This window comes from Leuciscus leuciscus, assembly GCF_965113295.1.
Source record: "Leuciscus leuciscus genome assembly, chromosome: 14".
Lineage (NCBI taxonomy): Eukaryota > Metazoa > Chordata > Actinopteri > Cypriniformes > Leuciscidae > Leuciscus > Leuciscus leuciscus.
This window is the reverse complement of record NC_138738.1, coordinates 8388361-8405910: the sequence shown is the minus strand read 5'-3', so window position 1 is coordinate 8405910 and position 17550 is coordinate 8388361. Positions and strand designations below refer to the sequence as shown.

At 36.2% G+C, this 17550-nt stretch overlaps 1 protein-coding gene across 4 annotated transcripts in view; it reads left to right on the top strand.

Moving 5' to 3' along the window:
• Nucleotides 1-17550, top strand: part of cntn4 (contactin 4) — a 160581-nt gene that overhangs the window by 55450 nt on the left and 87581 nt on the right. For all 4 annotated transcript variants that reach the window (XM_082190171.1, XM_082190169.1, XM_082190168.1 and 1 more), the window contains exon 4: nt 6993-7168. In XM_082190171.1, coding sequence (XP_082046297.1) covers nt 6993-7168 — 176 coding nt within the window. The remainder of the gene's footprint in view (nt 1-6992; nt 7169-17550) is intronic.

Below are 17550 nucleotides of genomic sequence, written 5' to 3'. Positions count from 1 at the left end.
CTAAAATTAGATATTAGCACTGTCACATAACCATTGGAATCGCATATTTTCCATGTTGGAATCACATATTTTCCATGTGGTATATATAAAGAAATAAATAATTTTGTTCAGCAAGGGCGCATTAAATTGATCATTGTATACAAATGTATGATGTTACAGAAGTTTTCTTTTTCGAATAAATGCTGTTCTTTTGAACGTTCTTTTAATTTTTTCATTAAATATATCCTTAAAAAATATGTATCGTGGTTTCCCATGTACATATGTAATTATTATAGTTATACATCAACTGGGTAATAACTAGGTACTAACTCTGAACCTACCCTTAAACCTAAGCTTAACCATGTAGTTACCTCATATTAACCAGCACTTTCTTAGGTAAGTACACTGTAAGTACACGTAAGTGCATGTACTGTAAAATAGATTGCAACCAAAATATCTTTCAAAAATGTTACTAACTTTTGAACAGTAGAGTATGGAGGAGGGCTGCATGGTATATCGAAATATCACAAAAGTACATACCACGATATGCACATCGCAATAGCTTACAATAACTGAATGATTTTAACACTTCAAAAGATTATGAAAAGTCTACGTTTTATCTTGACGCAGAAAGCAGAGAATAGACTGGATACATGACTTAATGTTATTAGGTGAAATAAGCGTAGTAGGGCCTGCTCACATGCACTGGAAGCCGCCTCTCAGACAGCACTTTTAGTTCTCTTCTTGCTGAGTTTTCACGTAAACTTATGTCTTAAGTGGAGTAAACAGTTGAAAAAGAAAGCATGTGTAACAATATATTGGATCCGTGCAGCTTTTAAAGTGACATCAGCCTAATAAACCTGCTATAGACAAAGAGATAATTACTCACTGCTCTTTCACTGAATAACTTTTGTATTCTTTTTAAGAATCAATATCTTAAACTAAGTAGTTTTATTTTTACATTTGAATATTCAATTTATGTTGTTGAAACACTGTTGGTTATATCATTTTCCGTCTTTGAAATATATTAAATAGATTTTACACACCTAAAGCATTTGTAGGTTTCCACTAAATGAAGCCTTAGCTTGACACTTTGTCCACTCCCTTCGTCGGAATCCACATCAATAAATTCACAGAACCACTCGTGAAAAAACGTATCCGTTTACTCAGTTAGCATCAAAAACATCAGCACAGGAATATTACATAAAATAAAAATTATTAATTAACGACAAAAAAGGGGAGAGAGAGAAAAGGTCAAAAAACTATATGGCTCCACTCTCTGCTTGCCTGACTGTTCACTCCGAAACATTTACAATTCTCGCGAGAGTTTTCCAAGCAATTAAAGGTACATGCAATTTAGGTAAAAATGCGATAACAGTCCTCTATTCCCCAAATATCACCAATGTAATATAAATGCACTCTAAATTATCCATACCCATATTAGATAATTACAAAATTAACTCCTTGCATTACTGTAAATATTAACTGCATCAACCTGTAAATACTGTAAATATTCCCTTCAATTTCTTCCACATAAAGGAATCATGTAAATTACTATTTAACGCATAAATAAAAATTATTTATCAGTTAACTGCATTTAGGCTCCTACAGCATTATTGTGTCGCATATCGGATATTGCATTATTTAACGAGTTATCTCATTGTACCATCTTCTCCCAATACTTTAAGTTCCTCTCTGCTCGTTCACTATCTTTTAACTCTCATCAAAATACCAAGAATAAAACAGAAAAAAGGCATGTTATATCATTGCTTATTGAAAACCCCCTTAACCTTCCATGGTCTGCCGCTTTGTAACACCTATTCCTTGTAGAGAAGGTTGGAGCGGCGGTGTAATTGAAGTTTAACAACTTATTGTAAATTATACTGCTAGCTTCTCTTCATCTGAGGCGACAGCTGCTCCTTATACTTCAGATGTCCCACCCTCTCTCTCTGCAGCTTCTCATTCTAATTCACTTCTCCTCTTTACCTCACTTCAAGAAGCTCATCTTAAGACATGAAGGAGACTAGAGAATGCTATAGAGTATCCTTGCATCACCTAGTCGTGAAGTTGAGGAGGAATTGTCAATCAAAGGATAGCCTGTAGCCATAGTTACAGCAGCAGATGGGAAGTGGCCGTTTTTTTAACGGTTACACAAAGTTTCTTGACATGCTGTCACATAGCAGCATTCTCATTTCTATGCTGATAATTGATCTTTTGAAATAAAGTTGTTACATTTTTCGGGAGAATGCGGCAGTATTTCAGGCCCCCATGATGAAACATGAACGAAGCATTGGCATAGTGTGAAAATGCAAATGTGTCACAAAAACTTGGAGATAAAGAGAAATAACACAGGCTGTCTGTGACACGAACTGGATGTTTTGTCACCCAAGATGGGAACTGTAGGTGGTGAAATCTCAATTTCTTCCAAGGACAGGGGGTTATTAATAACTGATGACATCCATTCGTACCCTTTTCTTGTTTCGATGCAATGTTACGTTATATAATTAGATGTCTTAGAAGCGATATATCATTTGGGACTTTTCAACAAACATTTCTTTTATGAGTTTGATTTCACATGATGTTGTCATTATTCTTAATTGCAAGTGCGCTTTTATCCTTCACAAATCGCCAAATCAGGAATCTCAAACAAACAAGAAATAACTGCTCGTCCTTTTTTCTTTTCATCAGCCTCCCTAAGATCAAACGGAGCAGAGAAGGGCACTTGGAAACTAACAGGAAGGAGAAATCATCTTATTATTGAGCCTGAGATTTGGAAACTCACCACTCCTATCAATTACTGGCATCTCTAAAGACTGTGCAGTATCGTTCACTGTGGCCTACAAATATGAAATATTTATTGCGTTTTTGTATTTGAAAACACTTGCAGAAGCGGTGGGAATGTGCGGGTGTCTTTGATTTAGAGGTACTGGATTCAAATAGACTCGAGAGCAGAAGTCCTGAAAGAAGTGATGTAGGGCTACACCCATATTATTTCTGCTCTGCTTTGCATAGACACGCAGTCGCTTCCTGGTGTGAAGAGTTTGCAAATGACCCTCCTCTCAGGGGGCATTAGGGAGATTCTGTTTTTGTTTAGGAAAATAAGATGCATCTGTATACAAATGGGAAACAGACAAAGAAAACAAGATGTTGTGCTACAAACACCATTTAGGAAAGCACAGTGTGAATGTACTACATGCTGAAAGGGGCGATTTAACATTAGATTTCTTGCTAGTTAAAGGGATAGTCCACCCAAAAAAAGAAAATTCTGTCATCATTTACCCACCCTTATGTCGTTCCAAATTTTATGCTTTTTTTCCCCTGCTGCACACAGAAGAAGATATAATGAAGAATGTATTCTGAAACAGTTTTTTGTCAATATTACCAATATTCTTCAATATATCTTCTTTTGTGTTCCATACAAGAAAGAAACTCATAAAGATTTAGAACAGCACAAGAGTGAGTACGTTTTTTGGGTGGACTATCCCTTTAAAGGCCCCCTGAAATCAAAATTTAAAAAAATTAAGCTTTTAGTATGAATATGCATAGCCTTAAGGTTATGAATAAGCTGGTGTGTTCCAAAACAATGACAAAATTCGCATTTAGGAGATACAGTATAAGCATTCAAAACTTAGTCTCTCACTTCCGCTAAAATAGATCACAGATTTTTATGACATCACCGCGGACTTCAGCTTTTAATCACATCTTCTGTCCAATCAAATGCTCTCTAGAATCTAAAGCGTCCCGCTACCTATGCTACAAATACCACCTGGCCAAAGCGACCGTTGACACGTCACGGAGCAATATGGGTTGGAGATGTGTGTTTGGTTGCTCAAACGCTTGAGTTTTATTCCTTTTTCCAACTGTACGTTGGTTTCGCTTCCATGGTGCTGGCATGTACGACTTGCAGTCTGTGAGGTAAACTAAACGCTATTGGCTATTTGAAAAGGGGGAGGGGCCATTCAATATGTCCCGCCTTAGCTTCCTGTTTTAGTGGAAATGACATCAACGCAACATACAACGCTGCGTGTTCCAAGGCACTTCAGTGCGCCTTTAAAAAGGACAGAGCTTTTGTGAATTCAGTCAAGTTTTGTGGCTTTTAGGTCATGTATGTTAGCTTGGAAGCAATTGTACTCCTAAATGGTTACAGAAAATAATGTTATAGCAGATTTAATTTTCCAATCTTCCTCTTCCAGGAAAAGTTGAAACATCTTGTTCACATGGACATACCAGTTTTTGTGCTGTTTACTGCAACATCTGCAGGAGAGATTGGTGGAAAGTGTCCAACCATATTGAGCCTGTAAGGCTAATCAGCCTGTCAGGCACAAAGCAGGGCGCCTTGTGGATATCACAAATCTAAAATGGTTTGTCTTGTGTCATGAACTGAAGGCTGTTGGCTATAAAATGTCTACTTGAAAACAAAATTGCCCCTACTGTATGTACTTTCTAATTTAGTTTCTGATCTGAATGATTCATTGGTGCATGTTATTTCGAAAAATTTGTCTTTGAAATTTCGGAGTAAAATTCCTTTTGAACCAATGATAGCCTGCGATAATTTTATTACAGTGTCAGAAATTTTGCATGATCACCTAACAATGTGTTTGCTGCCACTAAAACTTAAAACTACTGACCTCAAGCTCCATTTGCAAAATTGGCATGCCAAGTTGACCTCTTTTCCTTAGCCATGAGTGCATCCATATTCTCCCCTTTCGCTTCCTCTTTTTTCAGCGCACTAAGAAAACACAATTGCCGTCCGATTGATCTTGCTCTATTTGTTTACCACTATCGCATGCTGATGATGTTTTATTCTTCCTTGTTTTTGTCGTACTTTTGTCGTAGCCTACAATTCAATAGGTGTCATTATCGTACAGTCTACATACATGTCGTACCCAAGTTTATTAGATCCATGTCGTACAGTGTGATTTGTATTGCGATTGCCAAAATTGCAATCTGGGATCTGTCTGTTGCAGGCATAAGATAACAGAACATTTAACATATACCAGTAGTCAAACTAAGCTCATGCTCCACTTGTCACCATGATGGTAGCCACACACCCCCCCACCCACACACACACACACACCTACACACAAAAAAACATAACAATAACAGAAACTCTTCTAAATTAGCATAGCAAAGCATTAAACACTACTTGATCTTGCACAAAAAAAAAACTTAAAAGAAACAAGTTCATTAAACTCAAATTAATGAAACCATTCAGATTACTTAAAATGTGTCAGTTTCGTGAGCTCAAAAGAAAAAGAAAGTTCTAAATACTTTAAAGTTCTTTTTTTTTTAACAAATTTGAATATAAGTCTGCCCTACTCAAACCAATTAATTATTTTGAGCGTTTGAGTTTACAGTGCAGCCCTACATACAGTAGATCTCTCATAAACCACTCACACACACAACCTCATAAACGCAGTATCATCCTCTTCCCATTACCACAGTTAATGATGAAAAGAGAACGTTTTTTAAAAGTCTGGTTTATATGTGGGGTTTTGTATTGATTTGGCAGATTGTTTTATTTTAATAAGGCTGTTTGAAGGGTTGGAGAATCCGCTGATATCTTAAATGAATTAAATCCTTAAGTAATCTCAATAAATTCCTAGTAATCATACTGCATGCTATAAAATACAGAAATGCTTACTTCAAATATTAGTTTTAATTGGTGCTCTGCCGTGATAAAGCTCACATTTGATGCTGTATGACTTTGTGTTCAACAAGATGGATGGTCACAAGTCGTGCCATTCTGGGCATTAATCTTGGTATGGGGAAAAATACAGGCTTCTGAATTTATCAGGGCTACAGATGGTTGCTTTTCATTTAGCAGACACATTTTATGCAAAGCACTTTACAGTGCACTAATTGCAAGGACAATCCCCTTGGAGTTAGTGTAGTGTACTAAGTGCTTTACTCTGGAGTCTAATAACAGCAGTGCATCTCAGTTACTCAGTGCAGTTCACTGGTTGTTTTAATGTGGGATCTCACTTAGAACTTTTGTTTCACCAGCCCAGATTTGTACCCACGTGTCTGACGACAGCCGATATTTGTGCAAAACAACCTGCTTCCGGCCATGTGCTTTCTTATTAAACTTTATTAGCTGATATTGACTGCTGTGTTTTTAAACCTGAAGATTTACTTTTTACATTTTATACTTTATATATTATGCAAAATTTTATAAATTAAATTAATAAATGGAAATATATGAACTATTCAGAGATACATTCTGTATATTAATTCACCATAATATACTGTACAGTGGTCCCAAAATATGTAAATGAAATGTCCAAATTCTTCCAATTATTGTGAACATAATTTCTGTTGTCTTTTAAAGTCCCCCTGTAGTCAATAATTTTATCCTTTACAACTCATTTTTGATCACCAAAATGACATATTTAAAAGTTTTTTCCTTAATAATAATTTCCTTAAAGTAACTTGAATGTAACTCTACACCCTTGCCTCATTTAGTATACATGGTTCTATGAATATATATTCAAAATTATTTTTATTTCAGTGGTTGCTTTTTCATACTTCATGAGATTTTTAATTGAGGAATATTTTATTTAAGTATCAACTTTGTCTCAGATGTTTCTTCTAAATTGAATGTCTTATCACCAAGGCTGCATTTATTTGATCACAAAATACAGTAATAATTGTAATTTTGTGAAATATTATTGCAATGTAAAATATCTTTTCTATTTTAACATATTTTAATATATATATAAAAAACAGCATTTATTTGAAATAGACACTTGTCACTTTTGATCACTTTAATTCATTCTTGCTGAATAAACTTTTTTTTTTTTTTTTTTTTTTTTACTTGCTGATCCTAAACTTTCGGTAGTGTAAAATATGTATTTATAAAAATATTTCCAATGCTCTTATTTTTGAGAATAAGAGCATAGAGCTATAACATTAATAAGCCTTGCTGTGACAGTTTCGTCATGGAAGGTCATGATGAGAAATGTCTGAGTTCATATTGAAATCTCTGAACTGTAAACTCCTTTGTCTTGTAGGTGGAAGCTAAATGGCAGTCTGGTCAATCCTAAACCCGGCTCCCATCACAGCCTTTCTGGAGGCAACCTTCGCATCAACCATCTCAATAAAGATGAGGACGCTGGGACGTACCAGTGCCTTGCTTCCAACTCTTTTGGGACTATTGTCAGCAGGGAGGCCAGCCTAACCTTTGCCTGTAAGTCACATTCTGATCTCTGATCACACTTGCAGCACAGATAAGGTCCAAACAAACAGGACATTGCAGACCTGACAGCACGGACTGGTACACTGGCCCTTGTACTCCTCACTGATAACATGATCAAAATGAAAATGTTTTCCCTGAGGAGAGCCTGGTCGCTTTCTCACCCTCTCTCATTCTTGTTTCTCTCGCAGAACTCTGTCTGTATCTCACATACACACACATGGGCCAGATTCAGTCTTGCAGTCATTATTTACATCACCTGAAAATGAGATATCAAAAAATGAGATTCAGTAAAACACATTCAGACCTTGTGTTCCTTGTTATGGATGTTTTTAAAGCTACGACTGGCATGTAATTGGTTCAAGCTCCACCTTTTCCACACAGCCTTAAAAAAGCCCTATCCAGCCCATAAAATAATGAGACCATGTTTAGAAAAGCAAACTAGCTGTCACCATTACAGTATGTTCTTTTTATTTTAGTTTGTCACATGTGTTCCTAGTTCTATTTGCTGCCACTGATCAGTCACCATGGACACCTTCATAATCACCACAGCTGTTTGTCATTGTGTCATCATCACCACCGTGTATTTAAGTTCCTCCTTTTCATTCAGTTGTTGTCTGCTATTGTTCGTGTTAGCACGCTGTTTCGTATGTTGGCTGTTTATTCTAAGTATTATATTAAATCTTATGTTATTGAATCATCGTCTTCATCTTCTGTGGAACTAAGCGTTACACTAGCGTACTAATTGTATAATTTCTGCACTATATGCTGCACACACTATTTGAATTTTCTGTAAGCATAGAAAACCTGATTGACCTACTACATAATGTGCAGACCACTCTGTGTGAAATACAGACCCCACAATGCAATGCACTCAAAGTGGATGTACAATGTGGCAAATTAACTGGAATACCGATTTTTTTATTTTATAAATGTGGTCTACAATAAATAAATAATAGTACTAATAAATTTTTTCATATCTTTTTTTTATTTAACAATTGTTAATTAAGCAATTTTCACTCAAAATTAAAAAATAATAACAATTAACCCTGAGCAAGTTTTTATTTCCAAAATGAAAAATGGTCTGCTCACTGCCTTATAAAGAGATAATAAGTAAAGTAAGTAAAACAATCACATCTGTTGAGCGCATAAACTCGCTAGTCAGTAAAACTCAAGGTTTTGTTTTGTTCAACGTGAACTGCATGCTTGCGAATTCTTACATTTTTAACCAACAAAGTGGAAACGCAATGTAAATAAGAGATCCACTATACAATTAAGACAGCTTATTTTATTATAAGTTTTCGAGAGTGAAGAAAACTGAGCTTGCACTTTAGAGATTGAAGTCATTATTAAAGGAGATCTCTTCTCTTGTTTTCTGTTTATTACCCATTCACAATCTGCATACGAGTTTAGTTTTCCATGCTGCAAAGTTTCTGGATTGACAACCGTGTTCAAATGCGCTATTGAATCGGAAACTGAGGTAATCGACAGTAATAACCAACGGACGGGACCAAACGGGACAAAATCTGGTAACTTAATTCAACAGTTTTTGCTCTAGTACGGAAATTGGTTGAGAACTGAAAGTGTTTTGCTATGACTATAGAATTTCCCCCATCATGACATTTAAAATCACACTGATTGGCTGACACGTCTTTGCATATGGCACTGATAGCAAATGACAAACAAGCCTTTCCGAATGAATTCTGTTCCCAGCAAGGCCACTGCCTGAAGACGATGGCACTGCAGGGCAGGGAACAATCCAATTCTGTGGGGAGGAAGTCCGCTGTCATCGTAAGACGATTGGCTGACAGATCCATCAATCGCTGGTCTCTGACCTTACTAGGCTTCAGTTGTTGTCGTGTGGTGGGGGCACGCGTCTCTGACTGCTCCACATCCATCTTCTTTATTACTCTCTCCATAGCTTAATTAACTCCGCCGCATGATGGAGTGGTGCAGGTTCAAGAGAATAATTTAAAGGGCAGCTGATGTTATTAGATGGGATATTTTCTAATTTGGTATCTAATGCAGGAGAATTTGTAGGAGACCACGTTGTGCATGAGAATGCATAAAGGTGAAGTCAAGAAGTCATATTTCGAACTTGTATTAGTTTTAATGCTGTAAAGTGGATGGTGGAAGATGCTGATTTCAGACCACTTCATAAAGTAGCATGGAGAAATTAATATTGGAGGTTTGTGGCTGTTGGTTCATATGTATAATCTTTAAGGTCGTTTATATGCTAGTGTAGTTCTAAAAGTCGACCAAATTAATGTATGCATTTTTTTAAATTTACGCTTTAAAATTACAAAAAAATTATAATGACTCATCTTGCACTCACAGGCAAATCCATTTTTTTGTATCTAATAAAAGAGCTAGATGGTATACTGAGCGTCTTTCATGGATATATACTACTCATATTTATCTCATAAGGAATTGTGAATTACGTAATTAAATATAAAAAATAATATATAAACATGTGTAATATAAAACCAGAGCATATATCATTCCTTAACAACCTGAAATTTAGAGTTCATATTGGTTCTGTTCATACACTGATGTTATCATTAAAAATTAGAGTTGCAAAGGCCTGAAAATTTCCAGTAATTTTTTAATGAAATCCTGGAAAGTTTCCAAAAATTCTGGAAAGTTTCTGAAAACTTTGTAACCCTATTAAAAATAAATGTTTGTATGGAGAAAATGAATGGCTTTTTAAACCAGACTGTTCTGGTTGAGACTCTTCTTTTGTTATTTTCAAAAACTTGTTTCAATAATAAATGCATTAACACAGGAAAGAAAACTGTTAGTTAAGCAATTTCATGGGTTTTTATTTGTTTTGTTTTTTTATATATAATTGTATATAATTTGCACAAAAATGTGTTTTTTATGCAGACTTTTAGCAGCGTTCTGTCAGGACTAGCTTTAGAAATAATAGGTGGCTCATAAACTAGTTCGCGCCTCTTAGAATGTATTTGTCTCTAAACAGCTCTGCCTTTTCGTTTCAAATAAATGACCGTGAAAATCACTTAATTTGTGAAAATACATTTATGGTTACTTGGGTGTAAGCTTGTACGGTGCCTTTGTGTGCTTTCAAATTATCAAAAGTACTGGTTATTAAAGAGACTTTCATTGGAAGTGATAAAATGTTTTCTTTTTCACTCTCTCTGAATAGGACTGGATGAATTAAGCAGAAATTGAAAGGGTTGTCAGTAGATGCATAGGAAATGAGAAAAATTGTCAGTGTCGATGCACCAATCCCTAAAGCAGTAATTGCATTCTGGGGAATTGCAGAATGTTTTTAATTAAAATGCCACTGATAGAGAAGGCTGCGTCTTAATCATATTTCACATATGTACCATCTTCTCATTTTCATATCTGAGTCTTGAAAAAGACCTCACTCTAAATGTGCAATAACAATTAAAGTTTTTTTTGACTTGGTAAGAAATTAAACTGTGTATGTGTAGCGTTAACAACATGTTGAAAATTGTGGTGACAGGTTGAATAGAGTATTTTGCAGTTCAGCTGATGTTATTTGATGGGTCAGTGAATGCTGAAGACATTACCTACTATATATAGTGAAGATACCAGGTGTAGTTGTCACAATGGCTGTATCTCAGTAACGATGAGGTTTGGAGTCTGATTGCATAAATGCTTGTTTTCTTTAGAAGTAGTTTCAACCATCTTCAAAATTGTTTTAAATTAGGATTGTTTTTGTGAATGTTATCCACTGTACTAGAACTAGACTAGACTGGACTAAACCACAGTGTTATACATTAAAGCAATTGTGAACTACTGTATATCATTTAGTCTAACCTGTATTCTTCATAAGTGTCAGGTTTATATTGAGGCATATTTACATTTTTATATGTTCCAGATTTATACGGTTCAGTAAATACTAATTTCATTGGCTGAAACATGGGTTTGATATTTTTGTGTGTTCTCCTTTTGTTTTTTTATTAATCATTTGCATTTCATAATTATTTTGCTGTTTAAATATCTAGTTAAGTCATTAAACTCCAGAGGGCGCAGGCTGATAGGTCCTTTATGCCGGCTAGCTGAAACATTCTAAGACTGAACTGAACACACTTACAGACTGTTTCCAGTGACTGAAGCAGATTTTAAACACAGACTGAACGCAACTGTCACTTACTTGGCGCTTTTGGGCATGTTTAGTCGTAAGTATCAAATTACATTTATAATCGGCCTTACAGTCATTAAGTGTGTCCCTGGCTTTACATGCAATCTGCAAGCAATCCTATTATTACTGCATGGCACAGGCTGATTGACCTTTGTTGTTTCGGCAGCCAATGAGATTGCTTGCTCTACATTTTAAATAGTCAACCAGATGTCTGTTGTAGGCTAGTCGTACAGTGCGCTATCAGAGTTCTCACTCTGAAACCTTCCCTCCGCCTTCCCCAGCTCCACCTGCCTTGATTTGCTATGGAATTTATGTATGTCTTTTTATGCAGCAACAGCATATCTTACATTCTCATAGTCTCATCTTCAGACATCATGCCCATGGACTGTTGGCTAAACATCTGCATAAGGCACACAAAACAGGAAAAACTTTGTGAGTTTCAAAGTCGTCGTCTGATTGGTTGAATTCCACAGGATTTCCGGAAGACGCGTGTGTCAAAAAATGTTATGGTCCACCTGGAAACATAGCCATTGTGATGCGGTCCTTGTGGTGGTCCTTGGCCAATGAAAGCTGCGATGAAGTCCAGAGTTCACAAAGAATTCATAACATTCTTTTACAGTCGTGTTCTCATTATAATTTTATGTAGCCAGATTTGTGCTGCACATGTTGCACTTAACTTACTGTATCTTCCTTTTCGAAGTGATTCCAATTATATTTTAAGCGATTCATCGTAGTGATTGTGTGCCAACATGCCCCACTGTTAGTTTACACATATTAATGAACTATATTTTTTTCCTGAGCAATAATGGTTAGCTTTTTTTTTGTAGCCAAGAATTTGAGATATGTGACTAATAAAGAGAGAGAGAAAGAGAGCTGTTAATCAATTATTTGAGGAATTTCTTTTTATTCTGTCCCAATTGACAGTGAAAAACAGCTGGAGTTCCTCTGCAAGTCTGATTTGAGTATTATTTCTCCTTCCTGTGGTGGGTGGGTCGCGGGTTTCACCAGTCTTTATAAAGACGCGACAGCTCACTAGGACCATAATAAGTTATGCTGGCATTTACAAATCACCCATGGTTGCGGCACTTGATAGTCAGGTTCATTTAGATTACTGTACAACCCATCAGAACGATTTTGCAGAGCTGGAAGTTCTTCAGTGGTGTCGTTTTTCTTCATTTCAAACTGTTATGAATTGCAGAATAGGAAAGTGCTCATGGGACATTACATCATTGGCAGCCTCCTGTCTTCCTTCTTACTCCAAATACATACTTGTTACTTGGGTAAATATACAAACTGTGGTAACACTTTATTTTAAGGTGTCTGTGCTACAGTGTAATTATTTAAATATTGAGTAATATTAATTAACAACATTACTATAGGGTTAGGGTTAGACATAGGGTTTGGTTTTAGGTTAGTTGCATGTTATTGTGCATAATTTATAGTTATTACTACAGTAACTACATGTAACAAGGACACTGATAAAGTGTTACCCAAACTGTTACTGATTTGAGATTAAATAAATTCCCAATAAGTGTTTTTTGGGTAGAATCATATACTGTAAAAAAAATATGGACGTAGTGTCCATGACGTCACCCGTAGGTTTCTGAAGAGCATTTTTGAAGGCCAAAGTGGGCAGAGCCGGCCGTCGCCATCTTGGCAGCGCGTCACTCCCGGATATCCGAAAATGGGCAAGGAGGCGGGATTAGCTGAGGTGACGGCTAACAGACACCAGACAAGCGGCAATCCACCTGTCACTCAAGTGGCCACGCCCTTAATTATGCAGAACTTTACTGCTTAATATAATTTAAACGGATGAGGTATAAAAAAATTCACCCCCCTCACAGTTGAGTTTGTGCATCAGTTTTAGCGCTGGCTTTTTTATGTAAAATTTGTGGCCTCAAGCCAAACCAGTTGAGAATCACTGATTTAGAGCATGCATGTGTGTGTTAAATGCCTGTTTACCACATTTTTATTTTATAACACTGCGTTTCCTTAGCCTGAACTGTTTAAATGAATACCATCTGGATCCCCCCCAGCCCCAACTGTTTATGGGGATGCGTGTTTGTGTATTCTTTTAAAAGTTGTCTCTTCATGTGAGCGGTTGGTGCGGGTGCTTTTATGCCACTTTTCTTCAGGGGAAATAAAAAAGTGAATGGTTTCAGCTGTGTATATTAAAAGAAGCATTTGTTTAAGTACTCCCCCCTTCCTCTCTGTCTATTTCAGTTTCTTTTTGAAAAACCTCAGCTGTGTGCTATCCTGAAGGAAACAGCCCGCTGAGTACTTTAAACAACAATAGTCCCTTTGCTCTTTTTGCTGTGTGTTTATGGAGCGGGGAGCACCACTTGTAACCTCCCCCCCCCCCAAAAAAAAGCCAGATAAAAAACACTATAGTGAGTTCAAGATTCGGTTTGTCAGTAGCCCAATAAAGGTAAACCGGCTGCAATCAAAACTGGTGCGCCCCACTCTCGCTGTGGACGACCATATGTCCCCTCTCAAAATCACTACGGCTTTTATCTCTATCCAAAATATCCCCAAAAAGACACTCTTTTCTTTTTTTCCTGTCTCAAATTAATTCAGTACCTTAGATGTTGAATGTGTTTGTCCACTTTGTTGTTGTAGGCTCTCAATTTTATGGCTTCTGTTAGTCTTTTATCTAACATCCTGTGTTTCATTGACATGAAAGTGGCAGTCCAGCCCTTTGTTGCCTTCCCATCATGTTGAGGTAGAATCCAATAGGGTTATAATCATGAGTGCTCAAGCGCACACTTTTTGGTTTGCTGCTTACTGGCCACAGTCCAAGTAATACAGCCAGAATTTCCTTTGAAGTTTAGTTAATGTGTAAACTTAAATTAACACACATATTTTTTATATTTAATTCTTTTTTATTTTAATCTTTATTAAAGCGGTAGCGTTCAAAAGGGTGGTGAGCTCATGCAGAAGGAAACTGCACTTTTTTAAATTGCATCGTTTTTGTTTTATCTTATTTTTTTCCCTTTTGTTTGTCCACCTGCCAGTGGCTCCACAATGATTAGTAATGAAAGAAAGACTCAGTTTGATTGAATACACTGCAAAGCCTGTTCCTTCCACAGTTTTTGCACGAACAGATACTAAAGCATAATTTTTGTAATTTCCTTCCAAAACAAAGACTATAACATTGTCAGATTAATATGAACAAATGATGAATAATTTGCATGCCTCATTCCCGGCTTTGCCCTGACATTCATAAGGGTAATTAGCTTGCGAGTATTACAAGTATTAACAGTCTGTCAATAAGCTTCATACAATTCATAACACATCTGTGACTTGAATTCATTTTAGTGGCCTTTGGAAGCTGAACATTTGGTGGGCTTTTGGGGAAAAGGCCCAGCTGTCCTGATACAGATTTTTTATGTTTATTTTTTTAATTTTAATTTTAATTTAAGCACTTGTACTTTGTTTGTTTTTTTATTAGTCGTACAAATTGGGAATTTTAAATTCCAATGGACCAATCACTAAAATCAGTGTGAGTTTCATTTCTAACCCATTTACCATCATCCGTTGAAAAATAAAATAACCAGCATGGTTTCAACAGCTCATTGATGCTGGTTCTCTGTCCTAGTGAAAAGCAATTACATGAATTACTCCTTCATTACAAACTGCTTATTGCAGAGGTGTATGAGCCTTTACGCAGTCTCATAGTAATCTGTGAAAAATGCACAAGTATTGCTTTCCTTAATAGAAGACCAGTGTTTCAAATTGCAGCTGACTCCCAGGGTTAAAAAGAAATTTACATTTTAAGAAATAATTAGCCAACATGACGCATCCTAGCTGACCTTATAGTCATCTTCATAAACCATTGAGCGCCATAATTTTGCATTTAAATCTAGCCCTGAAGCAGAACCAATTGCAGGTCTGTGTTTAGGGGGAAGTGAGGAAGATTTAGCATTGATTTAGCCCATAAAGAGCCATTTCATCTCTGCATCAGTGCTCCAGGTGACACCACAGAACCAGGATCATTGGAGATGAGGTTAATGTGGGTTAATTCTTCTGATTTGTGCAATATGTGCCATTAAATGTCACCGTTAGCATGTGGCGTGCGTGAGAGTAAGTGCTGTTTAATACAGCCTTGTTTAGGATATTCAACCTATAAAAGAGCTCCTGGTAATTATTTTGTTAGATGAGGCCAGTTGTGAGGTGTTCTTCAACATGAGTCTCTCAAGTAAAGGGGTCTCTGAACTTTTGATGTACTTTTCAGCTGAGCGACTGCAGAATCCCTTTGAGGAAGATGACAGTGGGGGCTCGCAAAGCTGACTTCACGCTTTCAAATTCAAAAGCATGCTGGTCTCGCAGAATTTTTTTACATCAGCATCTATATTTTTGATCCTTAGAAGTGCAACAGGGATGCCATTAAAAAAACTCTCTTCAGTGATTTAATGTCAAATAATTTCAAGATTATTCTGGTCATGCAGAGAGCGGAATTTAGTTGTGGGTTTTAGGTGTGGGAATTAAACAAATTAATTCATGAACTTTCTCAATTTCCTCATTTCTTCCAGTGGGGACGTTTTCACACTTTTTAATCCAGTGAATATTTCTCATGGTACTGTAGGTTTATTATTGAAAGCCAATTTCATGAAAGATGCGTATATTACACACAAAAAAAAAGATACAGTTCACTAAACACAGGCTGGTTTATTATTATAATTGTGGGGCATGTTGTCACATTGGGAACCTGACAATAAATAAATTATTAAAATAATTATGAAGCATAAAAATATTATTATGAAACAGCAGAAGTGTACAAAGTAACAAAAAATATCAAACCATTTATTTGATGATACTGCAATTGATGCATTGTAAAAAACTAACTATATAACACAAATAACCTGTTTCTTTATAAATGTGAAAATCTGTTTTCATTATATTATTGGGCCTTGTTGTCTAAATAAATTCCAGTCAACATTCATTTTAATTGAAGTAACATAAATGTTTTTATGGTTTTGGTTTTAATTAACCAGAACAACCCTGGTTTCAAACCAACATATAAAAGCTAGAGGAAACAAGTATTTGTGTATTTGTTAGTGAGATACATGTCTTGTAATTTTCCTGTGTGACAACTAGCCCTAGTGGCCAGTCTATTGCATAGGTGCATCATCTAATTGTTGTTCATTCTTGTCTCTGAAAAACAATAAAAGATTCTGTAAAAAGTGCATCTTAACAGTTTCCACCTGAGACTTTACAAAGCGTCCATCCATGCATTCGATCTGCCTGTACGAATTACCTTTCCCAATGATTTTAGGCAACAATTGCGCAAGGGACAAGCAGGAAGCTGTTGTGACTTGTTATTGTTTTCCGTCAATTGTCAAATCTAAATTAGTTTCAAAGGAAAGGAAATTCAGTTTCTGATGCGTTTTTTGGAACGGCTTTGTAATGGTTGCCGGCATGCTTTGTGATGAATACAACTCAGAGGGGGCCTGATAACTGCAGGAGCCATTAAAAGCACTCATGTGTGGCTCACGCTTAGCAAAACACCGCCACAGTTGGGCAGGAGCGCTCTTCTGTTTGGACGGACTCATTGATTTTGTCCTCCTCTTTACTCACAATCTGTTAAATCGTCGTAAAATGACATTGCTGGTGATTATAGATTTGATGATTTGTGATTGAGGTTTGTCAGTGAGCTCTAAAGTACAATGCAATATTTAGTAAAGAAATCCTTGAAAATCTTTAAGCCTTAGTGTTAGTGTTGGAACACACCATTTGTGCTACAGACATGATTAAAAACTTAAACCATGTGACAACGCAAAAGATGATATCTTGAAGATCTATTGAGTTTCCCTATTGAGTTTCATTACAATAGACAAAATAATCACTGCAACACTTTTCAAAAAACTTGTTTACTCTAGTACATGCATTTGCATTAGCTGAACCGAAACCAATTTTTGCTGAATTTGAGCTAAAGAAGTAAAATATTGATACTACATTGTCAAATTGTACTGAAACGTAGTCTTGACAAAAGTTTTATGAGTTTTTAAGAGCTGTACTTGCCAGCTTAATGCCTATATTCAACATCCCTGGCTCATTGGGAAAATTTGCCTGCAGTGGCCATATTTATGAAAAATTATATTACATAGCGTCCTGCACGTTACACAACACTTTCTAAGTGAAATAACCTGTGAGTGGCAGTAAAAGCGTGTTCAGTTTTATTAGAAGTTGATAATTGTGGATCTGCCAATGTTTTATTATCAGTTGTACGCATTGCAGCAGTTTG